Source organism: Lathamus discolor, chromosome W, assembly GCF_037157495.1.
Source record: "Lathamus discolor isolate bLatDis1 chromosome W, bLatDis1.hap1, whole genome shotgun sequence".
Taxonomy (NCBI): domain Eukaryota; kingdom Metazoa; phylum Chordata; class Aves; order Psittaciformes; family Psittacidae; genus Lathamus; species Lathamus discolor.
Window position 1 is genome coordinate 4,074,457 of NC_088908.1, and position 15,913 is coordinate 4,090,369.

The window sequence follows — 15,913 nt, forward strand, 5'->3', positions numbered from 1 at the left end:
CCTTCTCTGTTTTTTTCAGGACTCCTTACAAACAACAGAAAGAAGATTTTGAATCACCTGCTCTAATGACAGCAAGCCATGACTTTTGCAAGTCATGAGCAGTTGAAAGCCTAGCTTGGAAATCCTCATTAGCAACCCCCCATAACAATGTGCAAGGACTTGTTTTGGCTCCCACGTCTCAGTGTCTATCTGCTTGTCAACATAGCTGAAAGCTAAAACCAAAGAGGTAGCTCTCACACCAATGTGTGTTGCACTCCTTCATCTCACTCTCTGTTTCACATCTCACTGCTTTTGACAGCTCTCTTTGCCTTGTTTGGCTTTTTTATTTCCCTCTCTGTTTTCCCATCTGTGTATTCCTCACACCTTTTATGTGAGCCCCAGCTTCAGAGCTCCTCCGTCTGTCTCATCACCTGTCTTCAGACAAACGAGACTGCACTGTCTCATGCGCCTCTGGAAGGCTTTACCACCAAAACCCACACCAGCAGAACACTGACTGGGGTCAGGGTTGCACAATGCATGACTTCAAAAGCATAAAGTCCATCATCACTACCGGCCAGCAGCTACAAGTTATTGTGGGTACTAAGCAGAGTCCCCAGATGAACCTGAATGCTGGCTAAGTGCATGTAATGTATGGAGAGTGAGCTGCAAAGGGGCACGATCCTCCCTATGTGTAACAGTCACATCAGGAACAGTTCACAAAAGGAATGGAAAATACAGAGTCTGATGTAGCCTGTAGTCAACAGCTACAGGCCTTACTCTGCAGGAACCAAAAGCCCTTACAGCCTCCCCAGCTAAGAGATAAGCCACTCAGGAGGAAACATCAGTAATCAAACCAGACAGCGAATGCAAATCCTTCACCTAGCGCAAGCTAAACACATTGGCTGCAAGTTTGTAAAACCTTCAATATGCAAAGAACTTGCATGAAAACAAAATGTATGAAAGGACTGGAAAAGTTCATTAACTCTGGAAGCTGCAGTAAAAACAGATCTGGGCTGCATCAAAAGGAGCGTGACCAGCAGGTCGAAAGAGCTGATCCTGCCCCTCTGCTCTGCTCTTGTGAGACCTCACCTGGAGTATTGTGTGCAGTTCTGGTGTCCTCAACATAAAAAGGACATGGAACTGTTGGAACAAGTCCAGAGGAGGGCCACGAGGATGATCAGGGGACTGGAGCACCTCCCGTATGAAGATAGGCTGAGGAAGTTGGGGCTGTTCAGCCTGGAGAAGAGAAGGCTGCGTGGGGACCTAATAGCAGCCTTCCAGTACCTGAAGGAGGCCTATAGGGATGCTGGGGAGGGATTCTTCATCAGGGACTGTGGTGACAGGACAAGGGGTAACGGGTTAAAACTTAAACAGGGGAAGTTTAGATTGGATATAAGGAGGAAATTCTTTCTTGTTAGGGTGGTAAGGCCCTGGAATCGGTTGCCCAGGGAGGTTGTGAGTGCTCCATCCCTGGCAGTGTTCAAGGCCAGGTTGGATGAAGCCTTGTGTGAGATGGTTTAGCGTGAGGTGTCCCTGCCTATGGCAGGGGGGTTGGAACTAGATGATCTTGAGGTCCTTTCCAACCCTAACTATTCTATGATTCTATATGTCTGGGTCCCTATGAGCAGGCTAATGGAACTAATGACCCAAAATGCTAATAACCCAAACCCAAAGGGATCTCTGGCGCACAGTGACCTCAGTTCAGATAAAGTCTAATGTAACCGTTCTATTCTCCACTGATTTAGCACTACCTTCAAGAAAGCACCTTAGATACCATGTTTAGCCTGATGTGTGAAACTGCTGAACTCAAAGCTGATAGTCATCTCAACTTCTAGGATTCAGCTATTCATTTTCAACAAGACTGAGGAAAATTAACCAAGTTGATCAGAAAACTTTGCACACTCAACACTGACAGGCATGCAGGTCAGTGCTCAGAGCAGACAGGCAAAGGAAAGAATAGGGCAGTTCCTCAGGCAAAGAGGGCAGAGAGTGGAGGGGTGTCATGGTTTAAGCACAGCTGGTAACTCAGAACTACGCAGCCACTCACTCACTCCCCGAATTCTTCCCCCTCCCGCTCCCAGAGGGATGGGGAGGAGAATGAAAAGAATGTAACTCCCATGGGTTGAGATAAGAACAGTCCAGTAACTAAGGTATAATACAAAACCACTACTGCTACCACCAATAATAACAATGTTAAGGGAAATAATAAGGGGAGAGAATACAATTGCTCACCACCTGCTGACCGATACCCAGCCTGACCTGAGCAGTAATCTGGGCCTTCTGGGTAACTCCCCCCATTTTCTATACTGGGCATGATGTGCTGTGGTATGGAACACCCCTTTGGTTAGTTTGGGTCAGGTGTCCTGTCTCTGCTTCATCCTGGCTTCTTGTGCCCCTCCTCACTAGCAGAGCATGAGACTGAAAAGTCCTTGATCAGAGTAAACATTACTTAGCAACAACTAAAAACATTGGTGTGTTATCAGCATTGTTCTCAGACTAGTCAAAACGCAGCACTGTACCAGCTACTAGGAAGGAGAAAAATAACTGTTACAGCCAAACCCAGGACAAGGGGACACAGTGATGATGGGAAAAGTGCTCCCAGCAGTGGTCCCCAAGCTCTGCTGACCCACAGGCAGCAAAAATGAGTCAGCAGTGTGCTCTGGACAGCTCTGTACTGTCATGGAGTAACTTTTCTACTTTCACAGAACTCCATTCCTCTGCAGAGTCCTCAAGGTAACACATGGCCAGCATGCCAGGCTTTGGGAGTGACTACCCAAGAGACTTACTTTGTCTATTCTTTATTGAGTTTTGTTCTTCTTGGATTGTGGTGTCTGTGACTCTGGCAAAGGCAGTTGCTGTTGAACAGTACCAATGATGAACCAAATACGATGAAACCATACTAGAAAACAGGAAAATACAAGCATATGAAGACATTGGTAAAACAGGATAATCCACTGAAGAAAAAAAAAAAAATTAAAAAGAAAAAAAAAATAATTTCAGTGCAACAGAAATTGCAATTGCAGTGACCAAACTCAGCTTGCTTGGGACATAACCAGGGTTCAGACAGTGTAAATTTACAAGATAGGCACCTGGTCCTCAGCAAACAGGAGGAAGGCTCTAAATTCACCTTACAGGGGCTGGGGGAAAATAAAATAAATAAATAAACAAATAAAGACTCCCAGTTCACACACACTATTTATTTCATGCCTGCTGTCCAGGGTCACTTGTAAGGGCTCAGTACTGCATCCAGTGACATCCTATAGAGACATCACATCTGAACCTCAGAAAGGCTCATGGTTTCCAAGTAGATCTCAAAAATAAAACATTCTGGTCCTGAATTACTTCCACCACTTATTTTGCCAGCAATTATATCTCTGGTAGTTGAATCTTCTTATGAATGCCACACATTCACAGATAGTTTTATCTGCTGATTTACAACAAGTAGATCATCAGCACTGATTTTACAAACATTAACACATTTTAAAGTTGTATTTTCAAAAATGTTGGGAGGGAGGAGGCAGCATCACTGTCAGAAAATAAACACCACAAAGCATCTTTCTGAACAGAGCATTTCTAAAGCACTTCTGCCTCCCAGGATAGAGTGGTTAAATGTTAATCCTCACCAGATTTTAACAAAACCTAAAAAGCCAGCACAAGATTTCAAAGCTTCTAGTGATGAATCTCAAAATAGGCTTCTCATGAAGAAGCTGGTATTGAACTAAGTCACAGCTCAAACCTCATGTTCAACTTGGGACTGTGAGAATTAAGACCTTGGGCCCACTGTAGGAGAGGATCTGGTTCGAGACCATCTTCAAAATCTGAATGTGCACAAGACCATGGGACCTGATGAAATCCATCTGCGGGTCCTGAAGGAGCTGGAGAATGAAGTTGCTAAGCCACTGGCCATCGTATTTGAAAAATCATGGCAGTCAGGTGAAGTTCCCGACGACTGGAAAAAGGGAAATATAACCCCCATTTTCAAGAAGGGGAAAATGGAAGACCTGGGGAATCACAGACCAGTCAGACTCACCTCTGTGCCTGGTAAAATCTTGGAGCACATTCTCCTGGAAGGCATGCTAAGGCACATGAAAAACAACAAGGTGCTTGGTGACAGCCAGTATGGCTTCACTAAGGGGAAATCCTGCCTGAACAATTTGGTGGCCTTCTATGATGGGGCTACAGAATTGATGGATAAGGGTAAAGCAGTTGATGTCATCTACCTGGACTTGTATAAAGCGTTTGACACTGTCCCACACAACATCCCTCTCTCTAAATTGGAGAGATATCAATTTGATGGATGGACCACTCGGTGGATAAAGAACTGGCTGGATGGCCACACACAAAGAGTTGTGGTCAATGGCTCGATGTCCGGCTGGAGACCAGTAATGAGTGGGGTCCTTCAGGGATCAGTGTTGGGACTGGTCTTGTTTAACATCTTCATCGCTGAAATGGACAGTGAGATTGAGTGTGCCCTCAGCAAGTTTGCCGATGACACCAAGCTGTGTGGTCTGGTTGATATCCTGGAGGGAAGGGATGCCATCCAGAGGGACCTGGACATGCTTGTGAGGTGGGCAGATGCCAACCTTATGAAGTTCAACCATGACAAGTGCAAGATCCTACACCTGGGTTGGAGTAATCCCAGGCACAGCTACAGACTGGGCAAAGAAGAGATTCAGAGCGGCCCTGCAGAGAAGGACTTGGGGGTGCTGGTCGATGAGAAAATGAACATGAGCCCGCAGTGTGTGCTCGCAGCCCAGAAAGCCAACTATATCCTGGGCTGCATCAAAAGGAGCGTGACCAGCAGGTCGAAAGAGCTGATCCTGCCCCTCTGCTCTGCTCTTGTGAGACCTCACCTGGAGTACTGTGTGCAGTTCTGGTGTTGTTAGCGTAAGAATAAACACATAACCACCGGAATGGTTATATGAGGTGCTTTATTGCAGCGCTGGGAAACCAGGGGCACTCGCCCAAATCTGGCTTCGACCTCGTCACATCGCGTTCGCAATTTATACACTAAAATTTGGTTACTAATACATATTTAACACGGATTGCATCATTAACTAATACATATGCATCAAGGATTGCCACATCAGTCTATTACGACATCAGCCTCTTCTGCGCTTGCGCAGCCTCTTCTGGTGGTCGCATTGATGAAGTAAGGAGTCTTCCTCAGATGAAGTAAGAAGTCTTCCTCGCTCTGTCCTCCTTCACCTTTCTGTTCTTTGGATATATCCCAACCATTGTGTGGACGCCAGCATTGTCTTGTTCTCACTTGACTACCCTGGTGTGTCCATTAGTTTCTACTTCGATAGACTTTCACAATACTTTTTAAATCTACCCGTATGTACCCCTTTACCGTATGTAATTATGTTAGCTCTTACCACCTAGCCTACCATTGTTAACATTGGTTACTGAATAACTCTGGTACAAATTACAGACTGTACTGGAAAATTACAGTATTTCCAAACCCACACTACTGATTTATAAATTTTCAAATATAATAATTTCTAATGTTTAGTTATCGTAAAATTTTGCCTTTTTCTCTAACATTTCCCCCCTTTGAAAATACTTCACTTAACTTAAGTAAGTATTTTCATTCTCTTAGGTAGCTGTTTCCTGATAAGTCAGTGGAGGTGTAGGGTATTTCAGATGTTTCCTAGTTACTGCCTCTATGATTCGATGGGTCCATGCCCTGTTTTGGGCTATTTCCTTTCGAATACAAAGATACATCAAATATAGCATTAAAAATACAATCAGTATCACTATTATAGTTTGTACGAGGGAATGGACCCATCCTGTGAGGTGAAGGCCTAGATCATCAAAAAGTGCTCCGATCCAATTTTGTTCAATATATTCTTTTTCTTTTCTGCTTCCTGTTCAACTTTAGTCAATTGGGAAATATTATATTCTATGTTCGCAGTTACATTGGGAATATGAATACAACAATGGTCTATTCTATCTTTCAAATATTCACAAACACCATGTTCTTTAATCAGTAACATGTCCAATGCCATTCTGTTCTGCAAGGTCATTTTAGTTGTGGCTTGTAATTGCAAATTTATATCTTTGAATCCCCTTTTTTTTTTGTTATTCTGGCTAACCCTTTTGTTTGACTAAACAGGTTGTCAATCATTTCTCTGTTTCGATATGCTGCCACTGGGGCAAGTAGAGATTCAAAAGCCCATCCTATCTTAACTCCTGTTGAGGGCTCCTGCCAAATGTCTTCATCATTATTGTCGTTATTATCTATATCTCTTCTTGTTCGAATTTGTAAGATTTCTAATTTGCCTTTGAATGGTGAATTTTTCCAAATTGGACAAAGAGTCGGTAATCCTAAAGTAATTTCTTTAGCTGGACCTTCCATGGGTAGGTGGGTAGTCCAGGTTCCGTCACTTGCTGCCCAAACGAAATGTCCCATACTATGCACTGTTGAATATTTACAATCTATATTGTCAACGGGGACTTGTATTACTTTTCCTCCAATTTTCAGTCCTTGGCACGCGCATCCTGCCTTTAAAGCAATCTTGATTGGAGGTATTGTAATTTTCTCAGGGTCAGTGTCACAATCTAAGATTCTGGTACAATTCCACCAAGGAACATTTTTGATTATATTTTGACTAACCCTATTTATGGACAGTAAGTTACTGATGTTTATATTTTCTGTTAAGTTTTGTTTTCCTGTCCATCTAAGACACCAAGAGATGTTCCCAATATATTGGAATTTCTGTAAAATGCTCACTGACCAAATTGTATTCCAGTCTTGTTTTGAACTATTTGTTTTTCCACATTCCCACACCCTTTTTTGCCTGTTTATCTTGATTTCTTTCTTATAAATGCATTTTCCCCATTCATCTCTTACAGAGGTAAATTGAGCATTTTGGTATCTCTCACAGACTGACCTTAGTACTAAAACTGCAGGATCTCCAAAAACACCTTCTTCTCGATATTCTGTCACTGTCATGTTTTCCGTTACCTCCTTTTCCTGACACGTGATTGCTCTGTTAATTTCTGAAAGTGAGAATGTTATTATTCCCCATTCAGTTGGTTCTCCTGCCGCTTTGGGTATTGGTAAACAAGCTGTTATTCTACTTGTGTTTTTCATCTTTGCAAAATCTTCAATCAGTCCTATCATTAAATTTTCCTCAGGATTTCGATGATACAATTGGATTATTTGTGTTGAATTTACTGATCTTTTAGTCCTTTTTCTTGTAACCTTAGTTTCGCTATGGCTAATTGTATATCCAGTCCTATAGAACCATTTATCTTTTTCACAACTACCCTTGTTGGTGTTGGTCCTATTGGAGTGGTTTTTGCGAACTTGCAAGTCAGAATGGCATCTTGTTTTAGGTCGTTTTAAAACTTCTTTCCGAGGGATTGCTAGGATAAAAACAGATGTCAGCTCTGTTAACGACCATATGAAAATCAAAGTTTTATAATAGAACCCAGGCATCTTATTTACATTCCAGTTTTAGTTTTGTAGGGCCTAGTACCTGTGTTTCCCAGATTTTTGAAACTTTCTTTATTCGTGTATAATGTATCTAAGAATCTATTCCTTTTACCTTCACTGTTGTGAATGTGGTTAGCAATACTAGATATGGTCAGTCCCACTGTTCTTTTAATGGTTCTTTATTCCAGTTCCGGATGTATACTTGGTCTCCTGGTTGGATATCATGTGCTGGATTTTCCAGAGATAGTGGCCTATTCTACACCAGAGTGCTTCGCAGTCGAGTTAAGGTTCTACCGAGAGATAGCACATAATTATAAACATCCTGATTCCCTTTAATATGGGTATTAGGGTTGGGTTCCGGTATCTCATATGGTTTTCCATAGAGGATTTCTTAGGGGCTTACTGACATTTTACTTCTGGGTTTTATTCTAATTCGTAGCAGAGCTATAGGCAATGTTTGTGGCCATTTTATTTTGGCTTCCTGACATATTTTACAGATTTGTCTTTTTATTGTTTGGTTCATCTTTTCTACCTGTCCACTAGATTGGGGCCTCCAAGGAGTGTGTAAGTTCCATGATATTCCTAATAGTTTACTAACTTCTTGTACTGCGTTGGCAATAAAATGTGGACCCCTATCTGATGATATTCCTAAAGGAACTCCAAACCGTGGGATGATTTCTCTAAGTAACCATTTCACCACTTCTTTTGCTTGATTGGTGCGACAGGGAAAGGCTTCTGGCCATCCAGAAAAGGTGTCAACCCCTACTAACAGATATTTGTATCTTTGTACTTTTGGTAATTCCGCAAAATCAACCTGCCAATAATCTCCTGGCTCCATTCCTATTTTAATTTTTCCTATTTCAATTTGTCTCCTTACTATTGGATTGTTTTTTTTAAACAAATTTCACATTTTGATCCTACTGCTTTTGCCATCGTTAACATCTGTGGAAATTATTCCTAGCCTTAAATAAGTTACCAATACTTCTGCACCCCAATGACATTTTTGGTGTTCAGTTTGTAGGATTCTTCGCATTATTGCTGGTGGTACTATTATTTGTCCAGTTGTTGTTGTATACCACCCTTCAGAATTCTTTTGAGCCTCCAATAGTCCTGCCAGCTTTTCATCTTCTTTTAAATAATTAGGATCTTGTGAAAGATAGGTATGGAGTGGTCTTACCTTGAGAGGTATCAGGGCCATCATGTTCCATACCTTTCGGGCAACTTGTCGAGCTGTCCAATCTGCCAGTGTTTTTTTTTCGGACATCTTCGAAGTTCCTCCTTGGTGTGCTTTACAATGCATACTGGCTATCTGTTTGGGTTTTTGTACAGCAATTATCAGTTTCAAAATTTCTTCTTGATATTTTATATCAGTCCCTGGTGAAGACAACAGTCCTCGTTCTTTTTACAATGTTCCGTGTATATGTATTATACCAAACGCATACTTTGAATCAGTTCATACATTCACCTTTTATCGTCGCTCAGTTCCAACGTTCTTGTAAGAGCTATCAGCTCTGCCCATTGAGCTGACGTCCCAGGAGGTAATGTTTTTGCCTCAATTACCTTTTGTTGCATTGTTACAGCATATTCTGCGTACTGTGTTCTGTTCTCCACAAAGCTGCTTCCATCCGTGAAAAGTTCCCAGTCCGGTTGCTCAAGAGGTACCTCTTTTAAGTCTGTTCTGGTTGCATATATATATGCTCGATGACCTCTGTACAGTTATGTTCAAGAGTTCCTTCCTCTAGGTCAGTTCCTAGAAAAGCTGCTGAATTTAACAAATTAGTAGTCTTTAGATTCATATCATCTTGTTCTGTTAAGATTGCTTGATATTTCATCATTCGGCTAGGGGATAACCAATACCCCCCCTTTTGTTCAAAGACAGTTTTTACCATATGTGGTGAAAACACTTCCATATGTTTTCCAGAGTCAGTTTTCTGACCTCCTGTATTAGAACAATAGTTGCCGCTACCGCTCTTAAACATGAAGGCCATCCCGCACTTACCGGATCTAGTTGTTTTGAAAAATATCCTACTGGTCTTTTCCAGCTTCCAATTTTCTGGGTTAATACTCCCAACGTCAATCTCTGCCTCTCATGGACAAATAACTGAAAGTCCTTTGTCAAATCTGGGAGTCCCAATGCTGGTGATTTTATTAACATCTTCTTCAGTTTTTAAAGGCCTCTTTCTGTGGTTTGTCCCAAACAAAAGCATGTGATTTTTGGGCTTCATACAGGGGTTTAGCAATAAGTCCGTAATTCATTATCCACAACGTGCACCATCCTGCCATGCCCAAAAATGTTCTTAACTCATGTAAATTCCATGGTTCTGGAATGGCACAAATTGTCTCTATGCAGTTTTTATTCCTAGCTGGTTCAGGATTTCAATAGTCACTTTTATGCATAATGATTTCTGTTCTGCCACAATAAAGATACCATCTACGTATTGCAATCGGAGATATTGTGATCTCGGTACCTGTACCTTTCCTTGAGTAGTCCATGTCTCCAGTTCCTTAGCCAATTGATTCCCAAAAAGGGTTGGATTGTTTTTGAATCCTTGTGGTAGTTTGGTTCACATTAGTTCTGTTTTTCGTCCACTCTGTGGATTCTTCCCATTCAAATGCAAACAGTTTCCTGCTATTTTTATTAAGAGGAATGCAGAAGAAGGCATCTTTTAAATCAATCACTGTAAACCATTTATATTTTTCCTTCACAGATGTTAACAGTGTATAAGGATTTGCTACTACTGGGGGATATCTTTTGCTATTTTATTTATTGCCCTCAGATCCTGTACTAACCTATATTCACTGTTTCATTTTCTTACTGGAAAAATTAGTGTGTTATATTCTGATTCACATTCTTCCAAAATTCGACATTTCAAAAATTTCTCAATTGTTTTTTATAATCCCAAACTTTGCCTCTAGCTTCGAAGGATATTGTTTAACTCTTACTGGCCTAACCCCATCTTTTAATTCCACTGTTACTGGTTGAGCTGCTTTTGATTTTCCCGGGATTTCTGTCTCCCAAACTGTCGGTATCACAGCCACTTTTACCTCTTTTGGAATTTGAGCAATGGTTTTTTTTTTTTTTTTTTTTTTTTGGTTTTTTTTTTGTTTTTTTTTTTAAGAACCAAAATCTGTCCTGCTTTTGATTCGGGGATTTGCATTATTAATACACCATCTTCAAAATGATTATTGCATCCAATTTGGCCAATAAGTCCCGTCCTAAAGGGGGAATGGGGCATTCAGGTACATATAGAAATTCGTGTGCTAATTCCTTCCCTCCAAATCGCAGATCTAGGGGCTGCAAGAATGGCCGTATTTCCTCCTTCCCTGTGGCTCTCACAATTGTCATAGTTCTTTCCCTTAACCCCCTGTGTAAATCATTTAAAACTGAATATGTAGCCCCTGTGTCCATTAAAAAAATTTTACTTCCTCCTCTCCTAGTTGGATCTTTACAAGGGGTTCTTTATTTTCTGCTTGGCTTAGTCAGCTTTGATTAACAAAATCCCCCAACAACATTGTTTTAGCCATGTCGGATCCTGCAAAAGGATTTCTTGTTGACATGAACTGCCCCCCTTTTGATGGACATTCATTTTTCCAATCTCCTTCCTGCTTGCAAAGGGCACATTGATTATATCACATTCTGTCTACATTCATTCTCTTTTTTTTTTTTTTTTTTTTTTTTTTTTTTTTTTTTTAATTACAAAATCCTCTTTCTCCCCCCCTTTCTTCATTTAATGCCAGTGGGGCTGATGGGGCAACTGTCAAATCCAAGCTTTCAATATCTTTCTGATGTTGTAAATTATTCTTTAAAGCAAGACACCCTATACCTCTTTTCTTAGTAGTAACACATCCCTTACATTGTTCATTAGTATTTACCTTAACAACCATTATTCCATAGGATTTCTGCCATTCATATTTTCTCTTTTTTTTTTTTTTTTAAAGGTTTCATCTTTTTTTTTTTTTTTTTTTTTTTTTTTTTCATTTTTCTTTTTTCTGAAGGGAGGGAAAGGGAGTGGGGAAAGGAGAGGGGTAAAGGAGGAGGGGTAGGTGGGTGGGAGGAAGGCAGCAGCAGGGCTTTCCAGCTCGCTCCTGCCTCCCTTGAAACTCGTCCCATTTTCCTTCCCTTTTGCAATACAACATCAACTGCAAGATGGTATTATACTGTAAAGTTCCAGTCTCAGGCCATTTTCCTGGTCTTCTAATTCATATTGCATCCACCGTACATTACAGTAATCAATTAGTTTATTCTTTTGCATGCTCTGCCCAAACCGACCCTCCTTGCAGTGACTTAAAAAAAACAACCTAATGGAGACGACTTAGGGACCAATGGCATTTTGTAAATACAAAGAGATCTCCAAAACACGCACACACACTTACCACTACGTTACAGGAATTACACAGACAGATGCTGATCCTGCAGCAGAAATACCAATACCATAACCACGTTTGCCGAACCTGCAGAGCTTTCGCTACTGTCTAACGGACGGCGCCTAGGCTTTTACCCCGAGAGCTCTCTAGCCCCAACCAAGCGCAGCTTTCACCGCGTCTAACAGGCAGGCTTTACTACTAGCCCAGCCAAACGCAGCTTTTCGCTGCGTATTACAGGCAGGCTTTTACCAGACCTAACCAAAGGTCAATACACCATACTTTTACTAGAAACCGGTTCTGTAACTTAAATAAAGCACCTTTCTTACCGTGTCAGAGGTCCGTCGTGAGCAGCAGAGGTCGGTCGCGGTCGATGGCTCCCCGAGAATTTCTCGGTGCCGGCTGGAGCGGGGTCGAAACGCGATCCGCCTCAGCAATGCCCGCGAGGTCCCACCTGGGTCGCCAAAATGTTAGCGTAAGAATAAACACATAACCACCGGAATGGTTATATGAGGTGCTTTATTGCAGCGCTGGGAAACCAGGGGCACTCGCCCAAATCTGGCTTCGACCTCGTCACATCGCGTTCACAATTTATACACTAAAATTTGGTTACTAATACATATTTAACACGGATTGCATCATTAACTAATACATATGCATCAAGGATTGCCACATCAGTCTATTACGACATCAGCCTCTTCTGCGCTTGCGCAGCCTCTTCTGGTGGTCGCATTGATGAAGTAAGGAGTCTTCCTCAGATGAAGTAAGAAGTCTTCCTCGCTCTGTCCTCCTTCACCTTTCTGTTCTTTGGATATATCCCAACCATTGTGTGGACGCCAGCATTGTCTTGTTCTCACTTGACTACCCTGGTGTGTCCATTAGTTTCTACTTCGATAGACTTTCACAATACTTTTTAAATCTACCCGTATGTACCCCTTTACCGTATGTAATTATGTTAGCTCTTACCACCTAGCCTACCATTGTTAACATTGGTTACTGAATAACTCTGGTACAAATTACAGACTGTACTGGAAAATTACAGTATTTCCAAACCCACACTACTGATTTATAAATTTTCAAATATAATAATTTCTAATGTTTAGTTATCGTAAAATTTTGCCTTTTTCTCTAACAGTGTCCTCAACATAAAAAGGACATGGAACTGTTGGAACAAGTCCAGAGGAGGGCCACGAGGATGATCAGGGGACTGGAGCACCTCCCGTATGAAGATAGGCTGAGGAAGTTGGGGCTGTTCAGCCTGGAGAAGAGAAGGCTGCGTGGAGACCTCATAGCAGCCTTCCAGTACCTGAAGGGGGCCTATAGGGATGCTGGGGAGGGACTCTTCGTCAGGGACTGTGGTGACAGGACAAGGGGTAACGGGTTAAAACTTAAACAGGGGAAGTTTAGATTGGATATAAGGAGGAAATTCTTTTTGTTAGGGTGGTGAGGCACTGGAATCGGTTGCCCAGGGAGATTGCGAGTGCTCCATCCCTGGCGGTGTTCAAGGCTAGGTTGGATGAAGCCTTGCGTGAGATGGTTTAGCGTGAGGTGTCCCTGCCTATGGCAGGGGGGTTGGAACTAGATGATCTTGAGGTCCTTTCCAACCCTAACTATTCTATGATTCTATGATTTTGTGAGTCAGCAATGATTAAATAAGATACAACGAATCTGAATGAAACCACAGGACAAGAAAACATCATCCCAAGAGCTTTGAGCTCCAACCTGAAATAGATGGACTACTAACATGAGGTATAATCCCTGACTGAAACCTGCCCACAGAGAGGAGGAAGATAGAAACACAATGCTGATTCTTAAAAAGAAGTCCAAAAGAGATATGAGAAACTCCGAAGCAGTGACCCTGACACCTCCACCATGCATATCAGCAGGAACAATTCTGGAGAACACAAGCAACAAAAACAGGGATAAACCTGTCCTACTGCAGAAGAAACAATGGCTTTTGTAAAGGGAAGTCACAGCTCCCTCATTTGGTGATATTTTGGGAGGGAGTCTGGAAACAGGCAGAGAAGAGATACTTTTGCAATCCACTTGGTTGTCCAAAGACGTTTCACAGTCTTTCAGCAAACCCTCCCACAGAAATTGCATTACCATGTGATAAAAGGAAAGGTCCAACATGGCTGAACATTCAGTTCAACAACGGAGTGGCAAAACCAGTCATTTTTACCAGGGAAAGGAAAAAACCACTCTAGTGCTGCAGGAACCTGTGCTACCAACATACTCATAAAACTAAGCTTGACAGACCAGTGCTCTCACCCACTGCAGGTCCTTTTATGTTCGAAGATGCAGGGGATGCACTTCTTTCTGGAAAAGTCACCTTTTGAGCACTAGGAACCAAGTATTTCCATTCAAATATTAATTAACCCCCTCCTTCTCTTTGGCTGCTTTCCAAAAGCAGATCTTGTCTTTCCAAAGCCGGGCAAGATGCATTGCAGAGAACGGAATGCCCCCACTGAGTCAACGGTATAGTACACCAGAATGAAAAATAATGTTAAAGTCACTGCCAGTTGTTACATCTCATCCATGCTGGGTCAGACCAAACACCCTGTTGCCCATTATTTGGACCTCCTAACTGGCAAAAGCAAATGCCTAGGAAAAAATAAAGGGAAAGGGCACACGTGAAATATACTTTTCCCTATAACCCTTCCAGCTTCCAATGATGAGTCAGATAGCTCCTATTCTGGTGGTAGAACCTCACTCCACCATAGTTCTGATAGATTTTTCTTTCTAATAACTTCTTCAGTCACTTTTTGGATCCATGCTGTTTTCATGGCACCTTATGGCAGAGAGTGTGAAAAAAACCTCCTTTATTCTTTCTAAATGTGCCATCTGGTTAACTTCACTTAAAATCATAAGATCATTTAGGTTGGAAAATACCTTTAAGATCATCAAGTCCAACATTTACCCCAGCACTGCCAAGGCCACCACTAACCCGTGTCACTGAGGGCCTCATCTACATAGTTTGTGAATACTTCCAGGGACAGTGACTCCACCAATGCCCTGGGCAGCCTGTTCCAATGCCTGAACACCCTTTTCGGGGAAGGAATTGTTCCTAATCTCTAGTCTAAACCTCTCCGGCGCAGCTTGAGGCCGTTTCCTCTTATCCTATCACTTGATCCTTGGAAGAGACCAGCCCCCTCCTAGCTCCATCCTCCTGTCAGGCAGTTGTAGAGAGCGATAAGGTCCCCCCTGAGCTTTCTCTTCTTCAGACTAAATCCCCCCAGGTCCCTCAGCCACTCCTCATCACACTTGTGCTCCAGAGTCTTCACCAGCTCCTTTGCCCTTCTCTGGCCCTGCTCCAGCACCTCAATGTCTCTCTTGTACTGAGGGGCCCAGCAGAATTGTTCCTTCATCACCTTCTAAAGGTTATTCAAGACATTTTTTTCACGCTTCTGCCTTACCCCTCACAACCAACGCTGTATATTTATTCCATGCCTTACACCCACCCACCCCATGTGCAAAGGCACATCCTGCTTTGTGGGTTTGTTCTTGGGGTTTTTTCATGCTTTTCTCGCTTCTACTACATACTTTTGGAGAGAAAGAACCAAAACATCACATTAAGGGTGCACCACATATTCACACAGTAACAGGATTATTTTTGGTCTCTGGTTTTCCCCTGACAAATCCTTGCATTACTTTTTTTTTTTTTTTCTGCTTGCTACCAAAAAAAGAAAAAAAGAGAGAAAAAGAGCTGACATTTCTGTGTAATGATTCATCAGATCCCAAAGATCTCATTCCTTCCTGAAGGGTCCCTTATTCCCATCCATTTCTGAACATCCTCAACACCACAGACACCACCAGCACACATCCAAGTCTCTACAGTCTTGTCCTCCCAAAGTGACAATTCCTCACCCACTCGTTCCCTCTTTTGTCTCTTAAACAACTCAAAATCCACATTAGGCATGTGCCCTTAGCCTCTGGCTGCATAGGCCCCCCTTAGTTTGAGCAAGGGAACTTCTCAAAAGCCTTTTTGGACTTCCAAGACAAAGACAGCAGCCCAAGAACAGTATCGACATGTCTGCGGGCTCCTCTTTGCAAAACCCACATCCTATTTCTCCATGTGTCCAATGTATCTACACTTCAGTAGCGCTTCTACACACTTGTCCAAGTCAG

General features: G+C 42.2%; 1 protein-coding gene across 1 annotated transcript in view; it reads right to left on the bottom strand.

The window, feature by feature from the left end:
* LOC136004433 (ran-binding protein 10-like) overlaps positions 1-15,913 on the bottom strand; it is an 88,513-nt gene that overhangs the window by 23,840 nt on the left and 48,760 nt on the right. The window contains exon 8 of the mRNA XM_065660924.1: positions 2,766-2,878. Coding sequence (XP_065516996.1) covers positions 2,766-2,878 — 113 coding nt within the window. The remainder of the gene's footprint in view (positions 1-2,765; positions 2,879-15,913) is intronic.